The sequence below is a fragment of the Fusarium flagelliforme genome (assembly GCF_020744385.1).
Source record: "Fusarium flagelliforme strain FIESC 12 MPI-CAGE-AA-0113 chromosome Unknown B0J16scaffold_2, whole genome shotgun sequence".
NCBI classification, from domain to species: Eukaryota; Fungi; Ascomycota; class Sordariomycetes; order Hypocreales; family Nectriaceae; genus Fusarium; species Fusarium flagelliforme.
The window spans coordinates 4559536-4574173 of record NW_025763504.1 but is presented as its reverse complement, the minus strand read 5'-3'; the positions used below and the strand labels follow the sequence as shown (position 1 = coordinate 4574173).

At 47.7% G+C, this 14638-nt stretch overlaps 7 protein-coding genes across 7 annotated transcripts; 3 read left to right on the top strand and 4 right to left on the bottom strand.

Annotated features, from left to right (window-relative positions):
* The first annotated feature begins 149 nt into the window (after positions 1-149).
* On the top strand, positions 150-2197 carry B0J16DRAFT_73840 (ATP-NAD kinase-like domain-containing protein). Its single transcript, XM_046134406.1, has 4 exons — positions 150-509; positions 565-615; positions 685-1697; positions 1748-2197. Exons 1-4 carry the CDS (start codon positions 404-406, stop codon positions 2114-2116), a joined length of 1539 nt encoding a protein of 512 aa, XP_045987135.1. The 5' UTR covers positions 150-403; the 3' UTR covers positions 2117-2197.
* A 375-nt stretch (positions 2198-2572) lies between these two features.
* On the top strand, positions 2573-4109 carry B0J16DRAFT_73900 (uncharacterized protein). Its single transcript, XM_046134407.1, has 2 exons — positions 2573-2812; positions 2865-4109. The coding sequence occupies exons 1-2, from the start codon at positions 2700-2702 to the stop codon at positions 3826-3828; spliced, it is 1077 nt and encodes a 358-aa protein (XP_045987134.1). The 5' UTR covers positions 2573-2699; the 3' UTR covers positions 3829-4109.
* Positions 4029-5129, top strand: B0J16DRAFT_73835 (uncharacterized protein). The gene is made up of 2 exons (XM_046134405.1): positions 4029-4338; positions 4399-5129. Exons 1-2 carry the CDS (start codon positions 4229-4231, stop codon positions 5078-5080), a joined length of 792 nt encoding a protein of 263 aa, XP_045987133.1. The 5' UTR covers positions 4029-4228; the 3' UTR covers positions 5081-5129.
* A 1052-nt stretch (positions 5130-6181) lies between these two features.
* On the bottom strand, positions 6182-7123 carry B0J16DRAFT_73786 (uncharacterized protein). The gene has a single exon (XM_046134404.1). It carries the CDS (start codon positions 6775-6777, stop codon positions 6286-6288), a length of 492 nt encoding a protein of 163 aa, XP_045987132.1. The 5' UTR covers positions 6778-7123; the 3' UTR covers positions 6182-6285.
* Positions 6935-7553, bottom strand: B0J16DRAFT_73777 (uncharacterized protein). The gene is made up of 2 exons (XM_046134403.1): positions 7372-7553; positions 6935-7303 (listed from the first exon to the last, which is right to left on the bottom strand). Exons 1-2 carry the CDS (start codon positions 7470-7472, stop codon positions 7093-7095), a joined length of 312 nt encoding a protein of 103 aa, XP_045987131.1. The 5' UTR covers positions 7473-7553; the 3' UTR covers positions 6935-7092.
* Positions 7554-11237: 3684 nt separating this feature from the next.
* Positions 11238-12380, bottom strand: B0J16DRAFT_369359 (uncharacterized protein; the record flags this gene model as incomplete). The annotated part of the gene is made up of 1 exon (XM_046130270.1): positions 11238-12380. The coding sequence occupies one exon, from the start codon at positions 12378-12380 to the stop codon at positions 11238-11240; it is 1143 nt and encodes a 380-aa protein (XP_045987130.1).
* Positions 12381-12701: 321 nt separating this feature from the next.
* Positions 12702-14310, bottom strand: B0J16DRAFT_283089 (uncharacterized protein). The gene is made up of 3 exons (XM_046123983.1): positions 13949-14310; positions 13382-13895; positions 12702-13322 (listed from the first exon to the last, which is right to left on the bottom strand). The coding sequence occupies exons 1-3, from the start codon at positions 14000-14002 to the stop codon at positions 12859-12861; spliced, it is 1032 nt and encodes a 343-aa protein (XP_045987129.1). The 5' UTR covers positions 14003-14310; the 3' UTR covers positions 12702-12858.
* Positions 14311-14638: the final 328 nt, after the last annotated feature.

Here is a 14638-nt window from a genome sequence, read left to right as displayed (position 1 = left end):
ATTTGGCGAGTGGGCTGGCTCCAGCTGGCTCCAGCTGTCAGCAGCTGTCAGCTCCGAGCCTGGGGGTTAGTGCAGGGCAATTCAGGGACAGACCAGGGGGGCCTCTAGTTAATCTCGGATCCATGCCCCGCGGATCGCGAATCCTACACCATCACACCCAGCTTGGAAGTTGAGACGGCTTCCGCGTAAGCCGGTCGATTAACTTGCGAGCGTTCGTTCCTTACCACATTTCACATACTCTCGTTCTTTCCTTTATCCTGGTTACTATCAGTGGTCGCTCTTTACTCCAGCTATTTTCCCTCCTCTAAATCACGCTGTACGCCCGTTTCCAGTTTGGAAGACCGTTCAAGACGTTCAATATTTATCATCCTAGCGATAAACTTATTGAACTTTCCTCCTTGCAATGGCTACAGACATTGTTACAAAGATGGATGGAGGTGTTGGAATGCAGCTCCTATTGGAGGGCAAGAAAAGACTGACTATCGGTATCGACAGCTTAGAGCTTAATGGTGCGAACTTACCAAACATTAAAGCCGAGCAAGCATCTTGACTGACCATGACCAGACCCTGTTGCCAAGAAAGCTGGTCGCTCTTCTTGCGCTCCTCTCACTAGCAGTAAGGATACACATGACGAGTTTGAATAGCACAGAACGAGTTGCTAATCGTTTGCGCTTTGTTTTTCAGCTGGAGCTTCCAAAGATACAGTCCCTTTCTACAACGTGCTCTGGGCCGAAGTCGTCGACAACCACATTACGATCGACTACGCTATCCATGCTTCGAAAAAGCTGATCAAGCCCGGAAAATGGGAATTCGAACTCGCTGCCGACGATGAGGACGAGGAAAACAGCGCAACTCCGACCGAGACTTTTGTCAAGACACTATTGTCGCGCGCCTACGGTGATGCGCCGCCTCGTAAACGCGCCTATGTATTGGTCAACCCGAACTCTGGACCAGGAAAGGCTGTCAAGCAATGGGAGAATGAGGTGAAGCCACTTCTCGACGCTGCTAAAATGCAACTCGATGTTGTCATTCTTAAGCGTGGCGGTGAGGCTGTTGAGCTGGCACAAAATGCCGATTTGTCGAGGTATGATACCATCATGGCGTGTTCCGGAGATGGCACGCCACACGAAGTTTTCAACGGACTTGCCAAGCGACCCGATGCTGCGAAAGCGCTGTCTACAATGGCAGTCAGTCACATCCCTTGCGGTTCAGGTAATGCATTCTCATGCAACCTATACGGCTCCAATCATCCCTCCTTTGCCGCCCTGGCTATCATCAAAGGTATCGTGACTCCGTTAGATCTGGTATCAGTTACCTCTGGTAACAACCGCATCATATCATTCCTTTCCCAGAGCCTGGGCCTCATCGCAGAATGTGATCTTGGCACAGAGAACATGCGTTGGATGGGCAGTGCGCGATTCGAAGTTGGTGTTGTGCAACGCATGTATAAGAAGAAATGCTATCCTTTCGACCTGGCGGTCAAGGTTGAGATTGAGGAGAAGGAGGGTGTCAAGGCACACTACAAGCATCATGCGAGCACCACAAGCCTCGCTCAGCTGGCTAAGAGCGCTGAGCCGCAATCTGTGTCCGACGATGCTGGCCTGCCAGAACTGAAGTACGGTACCATCCAGGACGAGCTTCCTGAAGGCTGGGAGATGATCCCTTACGACAAAGTGGGCACTTTCTATGCCGGCAATGTGAGTAGATTGGCAGGAACTTGGTTTGGATTTAGTACTGACAGCTGCAGATGGCATACATGTCTCCCGATGCTCCCTTTTTTGCTGCCTCACTGATTTCTGATGGTTTGATGGATCTGGTCACCATTGATGGCAACTTGCCCTTCCTCACCGCAATCAAGGTCCTTCTTGACGTTGAAGCCGAGCGGCTGTTCGACAACCCTCACGTCACTTACAAGAAGATTTCGGCATATCGAATCATCCCCCGTGATCAGGACGACGGCTACATCAGCATCGACGGCGAGAAGTGTCCGTTTGGGCCGCTCCAGGCTGAGATTCATCAGGGTCTCGGAAGAGTCATCTCGAAGGCTGGCAAGTATGAGGCGTCTGGACCAAAGGGCTGGGACAAGGTAACATTGGCCGATCGTATCCACAGCTAAAGCAAGCGTCCTTGATCTTGACTTTTTGGGAGACGATGTTTTTGGTGGTCGCAATTGGAGAGGTAGGTTGAGAAGAAGCTTCTTGACGATAATGATACCCATGAGAAGAATTTTAAATGGCAGTGGCCTAGATGAAAGCAGGTTTAATAATTCGGTAATCAATGCACTTCTGTTATAAATACTTATGGAGTATTATCCCTCATGAGTTGATTATTGCATGCCGCGTCAATCGCAAGGACAGGGCTCTCTGTCCAGACTTAATGACCGCATTGGTACACCTGGGCATATTAAGAAGCACGCCCTTTCTATCAAGTCAGAGTGAAGGGTAGGTAGAGTTGTCATGATGGACGCAGGAGCCAACGGTGGATCGTGGGGTTCTGAAAAGTTACCCCACTATCGACTTCGCTCTCACTCTCACATCAACTTGATTCATACAACTTAGATGTTGCTTCGCAACCTCAGAAGATAAACTAGAGTGACGCGCGGCTCATTATACGCTATCTCTTTCGTTACATATCAAAAGACTTCTGTCTTCATCCCTGACCATTCTTGACACCAAACGCGCTCCAAAACCCAGCACGATATGCCCCGTCGAGGCCGAGGCGGCAGGATGCCCTCAGGACCCTGGGGAAGGTTGAAGCCCGTCGAGCTGGACCCATTGCAGGATATGGGTCTTCCCTCTAAAGGAGACGATAGGTATTCATTGTGACGTGCTCATTGGCGTGCAATGGCAAGCTGATCATAATAGGTTACTCAACCACAAAACACAGGAATGGTACTACAACCAGATCATCTCACGTTTCCTTGCATTTTGCACGGAAGCAGGTGACAAGGACTCAATCATACGGAGCTTTGAAGCCCTCGACATCAGATCAGTCGATACGACTCCTGCTACACGGTACACAAAGCCTCCACCTGGATACGTTCCAACGGCGGCAACAGCGACTTCTCCATCGGTTACAGATACCACGGGAACCTCTAAGGCTGCCGGCTCACCATCAGACGATACTTCAGCTTCTTCTCCATCTGCTTTGGCAGGCTCTCTGAAGGCCCTCCGAGCGATAATTCCTTCCAGTGGTCCGACTACTTCAATGCTGGCGGCCATTGAAGACCCTGATAACACGAAATCCTTGCAAGATGTTCTAATGGCACTGAGAAAGCTCCGAGAAGGGTTGGTGGCTACGAAGAGGGCTGATCTCTTTTCCATCCAAGCCTATATATTCTCCATACGCCTATCCATTCTCGCCAAGCACCCTGAATCCTATCATCCAGCAATTCTGCATCTCCTCCGGTACATGGCCGTGTGGACTCCCATGGTCCAAAGTGAGATTGAGGAAATTGCCGGTTATTTCATGCTGGACGCTGCGTGTCGACGTAGGGACTTGACAGAGGCGTATTTCATCAGACAAGACTTCAACATTCGGAACAAAAAGTTGGATCTTATACTCAAGGCGCTGGCACACGACAACTATGTCTCATGGCAGGTTGCAAAGAGACAGGTTAATCGGCACTGCCTTAAGCTGATGGAGTGGGCGGATGATGATATAAGGCTTCACACTTTGAAATGCTTTGGGAGATCGTATCTTAACGTGGACTTGTCGTTTTTGGAGTTCTCAACGGGTCGAAAATGGAATGAGTTAAAAGAGAAAGATAATGTCGGGTGGGAGCTTGAAGACGAGAAGGTAACTATCAAACGAGTGAGAGCCAAGTGAACCTCGTTTGCTAGTGCTTTGATCTTTGTCAGGGAACAACAGACAGGCTTCGGCTGCTTAAGAGACCGTCGTTGACATTGCTTCCGAGGTATCATCACTTATTCGGGTACAGTGTTTGCCTTTCCTGGTTCAACCCTTTGAGCAGAATCTGGGGCTTTATTAGATAGGCGCCTGCTACCTGACTAGGTAGGTGACAGAAGAATGATCCCCTAAGGCTTAGGGATCTAAAATAAAATAGCCTAACTGCTGCTCTAAGCTCACATAAAGCGTCTAAATCTCTTCATCTCTTAGGCTTTTTAGGCTCTTCGCGACCAACACTTCTACGACCCTGATGCCTTCTTTTGTACCTCTCAACCTCCCCAAAACACCACCCGACCTATGCCGATTGTAGCTACATATAATGCCACAACCCGCTCGCAAGAAGCCTCGAACCAAGGCAACCCCCAAGGACGATGAGAAGGAGCAGCACTCTACCGTTTTGACGGACTATCGCACCTCTTGGCTCATTAAGTGAGTGCATTCGCTTCGCTTCCGTATTGCCTACCTTTACTGACTTATTTCCATGTGTAGAAGCGACGAGCAGATGGTTGAGCTTAGAGTGAAATCAGAGGTTTTTCACGTCGCCAAAAGCGTCCTTACCAAGAACTCAGATTACTTTGAAAAATGCCTTGCTGGAAGCTTCATCGAGGCCAAGAAAGGGATAGTTGACTTCAACGACGACTCAGAAATTGAGTCGAGATACCTCGGCCTGTACATCGGGCTTGCATACAGTCACTCGTCGATCGCTCCTCACACGCCTCCTCGTCCTGCCCAAAGCCCCGAAACTATGGCCGCCAGGACTCCTATGCGTGACTATATCGAAGTCTACAAGCTTTGCAATCGCTTCATGAGCGAGGCGATGGGTGATTTCATGGTACGCTGTCTCGACGTCGCGATGGGCGATGGGCACCGCGCCTTGTACCGCACCGAAAGCGACGAGGGGATGCAGAGGCTTCTGATGAGAGATTTTGCCGACGGGTACGAGGTCCTAGATATGAAGCAGCACAGACAGACCGAGATGGGTGAGAAGATGGTTTATTTCTTCTGCGGAGGTGTCAGCTTCAAAGCTTGGATAGATAACGTTGGACAGCTGATGGACCGGCCAAAATTCGTCGCTGCTGTTTCTAGCGGATTTGCTATGAAGCTTCGAGAGCTAGAGGTCCGATACAAGAGCACCAAGCGCAAGGAATTTTCGGGCCCGGAAGCTGCCTAAGTTGAAGCCGGTGGGCGGTTTTCTCTTTTTTGGAAGGAAAGTTACGAACAGGTGGGGGGATTTTATGACAGGTCGAGATACCCAAAGGATGATTACGCTACTTAGGAGGCGTTTGCGAAGCACATGATGAACAAGCTTCGGGGGAAATGATAGCAAATAGTTGTCGGAATGGAATAACAACACTCACATTTGATGCCTACCTATACTGAGAAGAACCGTCGTCTAAGGCTTAGGGCGCCAATATAAAGTAGCCTAAGTGCTAGTCTAAGGTTACATAAGGTAACCAAATTATTTCGTCTCTTATGTTCTCGGCGACCAGTTCTTCTGGCCCTAATGCCTGCGAAGTTTGTGCGTAACATCTATGCTCTTATTAGTAGTTATAGGATCATTTCCGCCGAATTGAACATCCAATGCTATGCAAGTTGTCTATCACTGAGACATACCTTTCTCACGCGGATGACTCCGATCTGAATCGATATCCGTAAGTTCATTGTTCAGGTACAACTCTTCAGCTATAAATATCTCGCACCTCCATCGTCGGACTATCATAAGTACTTACATATATCAGGAAATCTTATGGTAGAAGAAGTTATCTATTTTCATCTCTCAGGGTCCTGTTTAGCCAAGCCAGTGGAGGTGCGAGATGTGCACAGCCGGGGCATCAAGATGATAGATCTTAGCCATGTATCGTGCTTGAGAGTAGCAGAGGTTTTAAAAGGTGAGCTTGGGGGAAACTTCGATTGAGAACTAACACAGGCCTATATGGAACGACTGTATTGTCTCGTCTTCTATGCTGAGAGTCAAGCTTTCCGTGACAGCGAGGCGTCCCTGAGCACATGAAAGAGATTGACTTTAGAGCTACGGCGACATAGATTGCCGAATAGGCAAGCCAGATGATTGGTGTGCCTTGATCTTCACAAACGTCACCAGATCTAATGTAGCACAGTAGCAATATCCCGTTCGTTTTTTTGTATATTTCTGACTGCTTCATATTCATGTCTTCGAAATCACCTCTAGCTGATTGACCAAGATCTATCTCCACGCCAACACTCCGATTCTCTTACTCAATTACATCCAGGAATTTCTCGGCTTAAACTCAACAACCTTGCCCAGACGACAAAAACTTTGGTAAAGCTTTGCTATCGTTGTCGTATAAAATCGCGGAATATGACCACCGGCACAAGCCAGGACGTAATGGACATCAATCACCGCGGCGCGGTAACGTCAGATGCAAGTGGTTGGAACGATTTGATAGGGGCTCTTCGGGTCTGGAGCCGGCTAAGTTGAGTTATCGGGAGTGGGGCCTTCCGCTCGGACACATTGAGGTAGGTTAGCCGGCGGGAAACCTCGGCCTGTGTTCCAGCGAGGCTCATGACGTTCGAAGGTGAAGTTTCAAGGCAAAGAAAATTCAGGTAAGGGTCCAAGTCTAGATCATCATGGGGGACGGATATGTGGGACTGTGTCAGGTATGCAAAACAGGGAATGAATAGTTGTAAGATGAAGAGCAGACAACACAAGAATGAATGAGTGACAGAAGGATTGGATGAATGAGCGAATGTGACCTGTTGTAAATTGGGTGTTTCTAAGCCCAGTGTATTGTGTATTGTATTGTTGCAATCTTCCATACACCAAAGTCTATCGTCAAGATGACCAGGTCGGGTAACATCCAAAGTGGTGGATTGCTTTCGTCGACACATTGATTGTCTAGTATCGATGAAGGCCCCTTTCAAATGAAAATCGGGATCGTGTGGCTAATCAAATGGATGATTTGTCTTTCCAAGCAATGATCCCAAACAAATGGTATTCCTTTTAACGCCGTTCCATGCAATGCTTCGAGGGTTGAGATCGTTATGGCAGCCGTGCCAATATAAACTCCGACACATCTCCGTGAGAGTAGGTGATCGCCGTCGCTTCAAACAGATATAACGAAGGAAGAGCATGGCCATTAACGGCCCGGCTCAGCTTGTGTTGGTTCTTTCTTTTCTTTGTCTCGGGTTTTGCGTGAAATTCATTTATCGTTTCTCGTAAAATTGCACAGCCTTTTCGAGTTCTTCGAGACTTGATCTGTCGCCGTACATGTTCATGAGGGCCTCGTTTCGCTCTCGGTAGGCGGCATTCTCGCGCTCTGTGGCTTCCATCTGAGCGATACGTCTTGTTGCGACCATCTCTAGAGAGAGCTTTGCTCCATAGCCAACGGCTACAACAGCCGCGACAGGCTTGACCCTTTGGAGTGGTCAGCATGTGAAGTGAATTGTGCGTAGTACAGCAGATGCCGTGTGCCAGATACTTACCATCTACCAAAAGACATTCTTCTCTGGGGACGAAGGTGAGGAACAATATTGGGGTGGATACGGGCGGCAGTGGAAAATGCTTGTCGAGGAACACGCATCATCGTGAGGAAGGAAAGAAGAAGAGAGGAGAAGAGAGGGAAGGTACGAAGGGTTTCTCTTTAGGACTTGACTTGGCAAGGGTGGTACTGTAAGACAGGTATGGCAGGCAGGTACTGTCGAGGTAGTAAAGCAAATGCAACTCGGCAATAATAATCCGTACTTGAACTAGTCTATTGATGGGAGGAGGAAACTCAGGCAAGTAAAACCGTTGGGGGAGAGAAGGAGGGGAAGACCGTTGATATAAGTCTCTCCTGATTTCTGTTTTATATGTAACAGCAAACGTAAGTCAAGTTCATATCCGACCAAAGGACCCGGATAAGAATGGAATGGTGCATATAGTAGGGGTGACCTAGTCTGGTAGATGCCCAAGGTCGAACGACAAACATGTCTCTGGGGCATGGGGATGGCCGATTCTACAGTGGGGCGGGGGTGTGAGTGCGCCCCAGATTCTGATCCATCTGTTAGGTGACCCTAACCCGAAGAGCCAAGGCCTGGAGCGGCACTGAAGCCGATCACCTGCGATCAGGTGTCTGGCGTCTAGTGACCGGTAAGAGTTGCCTCTGTAGCAACAATCTACAGCAGATCAAAGCCCTGTAAGTACGGAGTATGGAAGTTAGGTTCAGAGGGTGAAGTGGGGAAAGCTGTGGATGGCGCGGGAGTGTAGGTAGGGTGTGGTACGACATGCGGGATGAGCTTGAAATGGCGGGGTTGGGAAGGTTCGGATTGGATATTCGAGTCTACGTACTTGCAGTTCGAAGTCAATCAAGTTAGTCCAGAATGAGCATTGATGTGTTCTAGGCAATATCTGAGCAACATTGAAGGCCTCAGAAAGACAATGCTCAGAGAGAAAATTCGCAATAACTTCAGTGTCATGGAACCCATTTCGGCTGGAGTCGGGTCCCTCATGAATCTGCCCCAGAATCAGATCTCTTATTTCGTCAGTCGCAGGAACCCGCAAACATTCGACCAAGGCAAAATCCATTGGCGGCCAACAGTGGGGGCATCCGTTCTAGTCTCACCACCATGACCTCACCGTGGCCTGTCCAAGATCCATCTTTACCAACACCTCACGATAATGCCATGGGGCTTTTGTTTATTTTCTGATGCTCCGTTACTGGACCACTATAATTGTGTAGGAAAGCTCCGACTATTGTGGCGCCACCACGACATCTCTTATGCATGTGCCTCTGGTCCCATGTCTTGTCTCAGAAGCCCTTCATTCTCACACCATCAAAAGACAACGAAACCAGTTACAGCATGCAAATTTTCGATTATTTGTTTTCAATACGGATATCGCTTTCTGCATTGCACCCTTTCGGTCACTTTCCGCTTTCTCCGTGATACTACTATCCAGGCTAGACAGTCTAACAGTCTGACAGTCGAAACCTCTTGTTACACTCGTGTCTCACTGATGTTGGCTGAAAAGCTTCCAGGTACACAAATTCAAACCTTTTGAGTAAAGTTCTGTTTCCCCGCGTTCTGCACGCGATTCAACACTTGACTGGTTTCCTAAAATGAAGACGATCAGCCCGCCAATCATTGAAGTTGGACCCCTCAATTATCTTCTTGTCTTGCTTCTCATTTCTTTGACCGCTATAGCACAAAGCCAATGGAAGAAAACTCGTCACAAAAGATGCATTAAGCGAAGAGCACAATATTCTGCTACGTGCTGTGCCGTGCCGTCGCCCATTTCTGATATTACAGCAAAACAGGGTCTTTGTTCAACGGCTATTTCTTTGAGCCTCACTCGGTTCTGCAGCAATTATGGAGAATTCAAGGGTCTAAGCTCCACGGTCCAGCCAAATACCGAGATCCACTGCGTATTTCTCGGGATCTCGACCCAGTGGAGTTCTTCCGGCTTCAACAGCATATGGCAGCATAAATACAGCATGACTAGAGTATAAACATATTCTATACGTCACATCGAATCACGGATCTGCCGGCCAGTAGCCGGTAGGTAACAATCGCCAATCCCCCACGAGGTTGATCAATTGCTAGTGGTCATGATGTTACATCTATGTCTCAGTCTTCAGCATTGGATTGTCTAACCCGCAACTTACCCCCTACTGGCATCATTTTGGCAGTTGCTCATCATAAAGTACAGCACAAAGGAACCAGTGGCCCATCTCAAGATGTGTGAAGATTACCAAATTCTTCGAAGCCAGGATGCTGCGGGCGCGGATCCGGACCGTTAGTTGACCTGCATACATTGAATCCACTGACTATTCCAAATAACAATGAGGCAAAGACGGCCCGGTTGCTGTGCAGTGATTTCAGGTGTCGTATCCCGAAGCGAGAATTTGCATGTTTCGAAGTCTGCTAATAACGCCGAGAGTCTTTTTTTCCTTGTTCACCCATGCCAACATTTGTTCGTTGGCAAGAGTTCTGCTCCGCAACTCTATGGTTCTCTATGGATATGCACAACTACAGTTAAGCCAGTGACGGGCGATATAACTAATTCCATTGGCAACTCATTCGATTTCGTAATGAAGAAACAGTCGTGGGTTGAGAATGTGTAGTAGATATTCACTTGGGTCGCAAACTTTGTATCAACGTCTATGAGGCTATGTGCTCTCACTCAGGTTGTCAGTTGCAAAATTTGCCCGTTTCGAGTGGGAGGTGCCTCAGTTGGAACGTACCAGTGGATAGAAGGCCAACAGATCGGTCCCCTCTATCTTGGTCACTTCACAGACAAAGGTCAAGTAATTAGAATCATTATGTCCCACATCCAAGATTGCCGCCATGCTACGCCGGACAACTTTGCTACATGTTGCCAAGCTCTGCCAAAGATACACAGTCTGGGAAGCAAGCACGGAAATGTGAGCAAACACAACTTTCTCGTCCACACAGGTCAAGCAACTATTATTGATTTCGACAATGCATCACAGCCAGCTTAGAAATGGGCAGTTTACAGGAACAGCTATCAGATACGTCAGGCAGAGGAGGCAGAGTAGTTGAAACAAACCCCAGCTAGAAAGAGGGAGGGAACAATAAAATGCTTACTGTGGAGGCCAGAGCTAGGCTCCAATAAACACACGATGTCTTCCACGATAACATCATCAAGTGGTAGTAAACGGTCTAAGCAGGTAATTAAAGTAGGTATGCAAAATATCTTGATTGATGTCAAGGTTATAGTCTTTCTTGCAAGTATATCTAGTACATACGACCAAAGGTAGTGGAGAATACGGGATCCCGTCCGCTCTCCCATAGTCAAGCCACTAACCGGCGGATTAGTAGTTGGGTCGGTGACGACCAGCGAATCCCCGCTGTTGTATGTTTTTTACTTTTTTGCAAATATAATCTATTCCTCTTTGCTCATTACATGCTATCGTCATAAAAAAGTATTCAAGCCGTTTTTTTGCCTTTCTCTATTTTGATCTTCTTACACCAGCTTTCAGTATATCCTTGAAGGTGCTGTAATACCTGTACCTGTCTTTGCCCAGGTTGCTCTGTATGCTGCTTCAAAGATGTCCCAATGTTTATTTTATGTTTTTTTAATAGCCACATAACAATTCTTTAGTGAGACTTTGATATCTCTTGTAAGCAATAGTTTATCCTCACGGGCGTCCATGGTGTCCTCGTCAGACATAACATGTGCGTTGCAATATCAGTTCAAGAAGTCATGTGTATATAGAAGTTGAGAAAGTTAGCTTTATATTTGCCACTACTTCCTAAGAAACCCATGAAACAGTATCAACTTTAGCTAAAAGAACGCCTGGATATCATCTTCTGTGTAGCTTCAACGCAATCTCTCTAGCAGCGGCTGATTATAAGGTGCTCATGACCAAACGCTCTCCATTCCCCAGATACCACTGAACGGGGTTGTAGGTTTCATCATTCTGCCCTATTCCTCCTAGATATCCCACCTCATCGAAAACCTCCTGCTCTGTTTTGTCTAGATGGTCCCGCATCTGAAAGACTTCATCATCCACAACTTCGTCTGGGCTCTCCAGGGGATACTTGCGAAGCCACATCTCCCATACCCGATCCCACACATGGGTCGTGTGCAGCATGTCGTAATCGAAACATTTCTGATCCCACATCAGCTTGTAGTTGAATAGCATGGCTGTCATGAATTGTCCCACTCCTTCGCGGGAACCAATCTTCCAACTCTCTGAGCGAGGCGTCTTTTGCTGGCGCCAGACCTCGCAGCACACGAGAAAGCGCAGAATGAATTGCTGAAGATCCCAGGTTTCGTGAATTTCTTCGTCAGGACTGATGTAAGTGTGGACTAGCCGTACGCTTTCCGGCGTCTTGACACCAAACATGAGGTTGAGGAAGACTGGTCGAGCTTTTACAAGAGCTTTCTCAAAGTCCTTGTCGGAGAGTCCGTATTCTCGGCTTTCGTAGTTCCCCATGAATTTCCAAACCGCAGCTCGCACAGGTGGAGAGTCTACAAAAGACAAGAGACCTCTGGATTTGTGTTTCCTGGCTGCAACGTCCTGGATATCGAAGAGCTTGTCGACCGTTGCATCAGCAAAGTCTTGGAAGTAAACTGCGGCAGGCAGTCCCTTGCTACTTTCCTCATTGTCGACAAGGTATAAATAGGGGTTAGAAAAGACTCGCAATTCCTCCTCACAGTCTTTGTCATTGCACCAGACTTTGGCCGGGTTTGCTCTCCCCTGGAAAATTTGGCGGTGGATGGCGGCTCTGCGGGTGAGTCGAGAGCGACGCAGTGTGCGGTAGCTTTGTGGGGTGAAGCCGTCCTCATAAATTGAAGTGGAAGCTGTATACCTGTATGCATTCTTCTTGATATCTTTCTTGTTCTTTTGGTCGTAATGGCCAGTGTCCAGACTATGGCCATTCGACGAAGCGGCTGTTCCAGATGAAGAAACAGCATCAGAGCGATCGCTGGACAGAAGAGAAGACTCAGAGTGATCTGAGGTCGAACTGTTATCGGTTTCACCCATGATTTAGATTGTTGGAAAAGAAAGTAGAGAGTGAAGGTATTGTTGATGGTGATGAGGAAACCCCTATCCTCTCGAGAGGCACGATATTATTTATAGAGGCGCAAGCTCTTGCAGTGTTCTTGTGCAAGATACGAATACACTCATGTTCAGTAGGTGGCTTGAAACAAGGCAGAAGGGCCGCAGTGGCATTGTTCTAGCATGAGGTGTGCCGTTGACTGCGAACAAAGAACACCGTGGGAAACAGCTAGATTTTTGCTCAAAGCATTCGAGGCCTGAGAACAGGTCAATACTGAAGGGACGGATACTACTTTGACAGTGGTAGTAAATGTGATATGTATTTTCTGTAGATATAGTTCAAGGTGGTAACAAAGCGCCTTCTTTGAGCATGTTAGCTAGTGAATATGAAACTCATGTTTGCTGGATATCTTTGGCAAAACAAAAAACACAATTTCTTTGACATGACCCTTGTAGATCCTTTTTACCATAGGAACTTCCTGCATTTCTTGCTCCCACATAAACAAGGGGTCATGTGTGATTTTTCCCCTGGTTCCTCGCTCTCGTACGAAACCCCATCGACGTAGTCAAAGGTGAGCTCTTCACCCCTCGGGATTTCCTTGATTGCAAACAGGGCAAGATCATGGATATGCTTATCGGCATGATCGCCAACACGCGCAAAGATACGCATGTTAGGTTCGCAAGAATGGTTGACAAAGCGCGTTGGTCCAGACATGAATTCTCCATCAACTTCAAGTGATGGGCCCTTGAGTCGCGTGTCGAGTGAGTCTGGGTCGGTGAATTTATCGAGAGCGAATAGATAAACGTCCTTGCGCTGCGAGATGGCGGATTCGCTGCGTCGACGGTCTGCTTCTGTTGACGTGATTATCTCGCCCAGATATCTGTCGACGAATTGTCCTTTTTTAATGGGCACAGGTGATCTCACGCCTGTAGGAACGAAGTTAGTGAATCACAGGCGACATACTGATGAGAGGAGATAGGCTTACCCCATCCCCGGTCTTCGGTCCGGAAGATCTCCAAGGGGATCGTTCGACCACGCTCGACGACACGGTTGGGGCAGTTTATGGAGCAAGAACAGCTCTGGTGGCATTCATATATGGGCATCTTGGAGGTATGGAATCTGGATCGCAGAAGACCAGCTTTGGCTCCGTGTGCGTGATAGGCGTAGGTTTTCTTGCGAGGCTTGTCTATATTCATTTCGTTGATACGATCTCCAAAGGGGTCATCGTCTTCATCGCTAGAGTCCTCGTCGTCTAGATCAGCCAGACAATGGCAGCTTGTGAACTGACACTCGTCGTCATGGGCACAGGAGCAGCCACTGCGGAAACTATCCCCAGCTCGTTCAACTCCTTCGCCGAGCACCACATTTTTTATGAAGCGGAAATCATCTGGTAGAACCTCGGAGTCTTGTTCATTGATTACCGTGACTGGCAGAGTAGAATGAGTTGGTAAAGAGCGTATTTGACACCAGTGACAATTATTGCGCTCTGCTTCGTAGCCCTGTATTTCGTGTCAACTTATGGATCATATGGCAGAGACAGTTGGTATGTTACCTCTTTCCCGTGATAATAGAAATGGCGTGCTGTCGCCTTTTGCATTTTAGACATGTTGGTCGTGAATGTTTACGGGTTTGGAGTGACACTGAATGGGGGCGAATGCTCATGCACTAAAACAAGACAGAAAAGAAAATACTCCTTCTTTGCATGGCGATGTAGGCCAAGTTGAGCTGAAATGAACGAAGTAATGAGTGGATGCGTTAATGAGTGAATGAAAATTACCTATCCACGCGATGCCATAGCGTAAAGCAAAGGGGACTCGATAGTGGAAGTTGAGTCCACGATGAAGCACTGACAGCACTGGCTTTGGTGGGTGTCGGATAGTAATATGCAGGCTGCTGATTGGTCAGAGCTCCCTTCGGTGAGAGCCCATACTTGTCTGCTTTCTACTGCCGTGGAACATTACAAATTCAGTTCGTTGGTAGGTTTGAGTGAGGATTTCTTCTCTCGAAGTGATCAAGCTTATTGTCTGCTTTGTGTAATACAAAGCCCAAGTATCTCTTCTGCACTCCCGGGTAAGCCATCCATTCACTGTCAGTCACAATGTCGAATGAGTATAACCCCTTGCAATAATAGGGTTCGAGATGTTGAATAATTCAGTGATTGGGGCCAATAGAATCTCCCACAATGGCCAATCAACTTTTCAACCCTATAATACTCATGTTGCAAGAGTTCACCTTCAGGTTC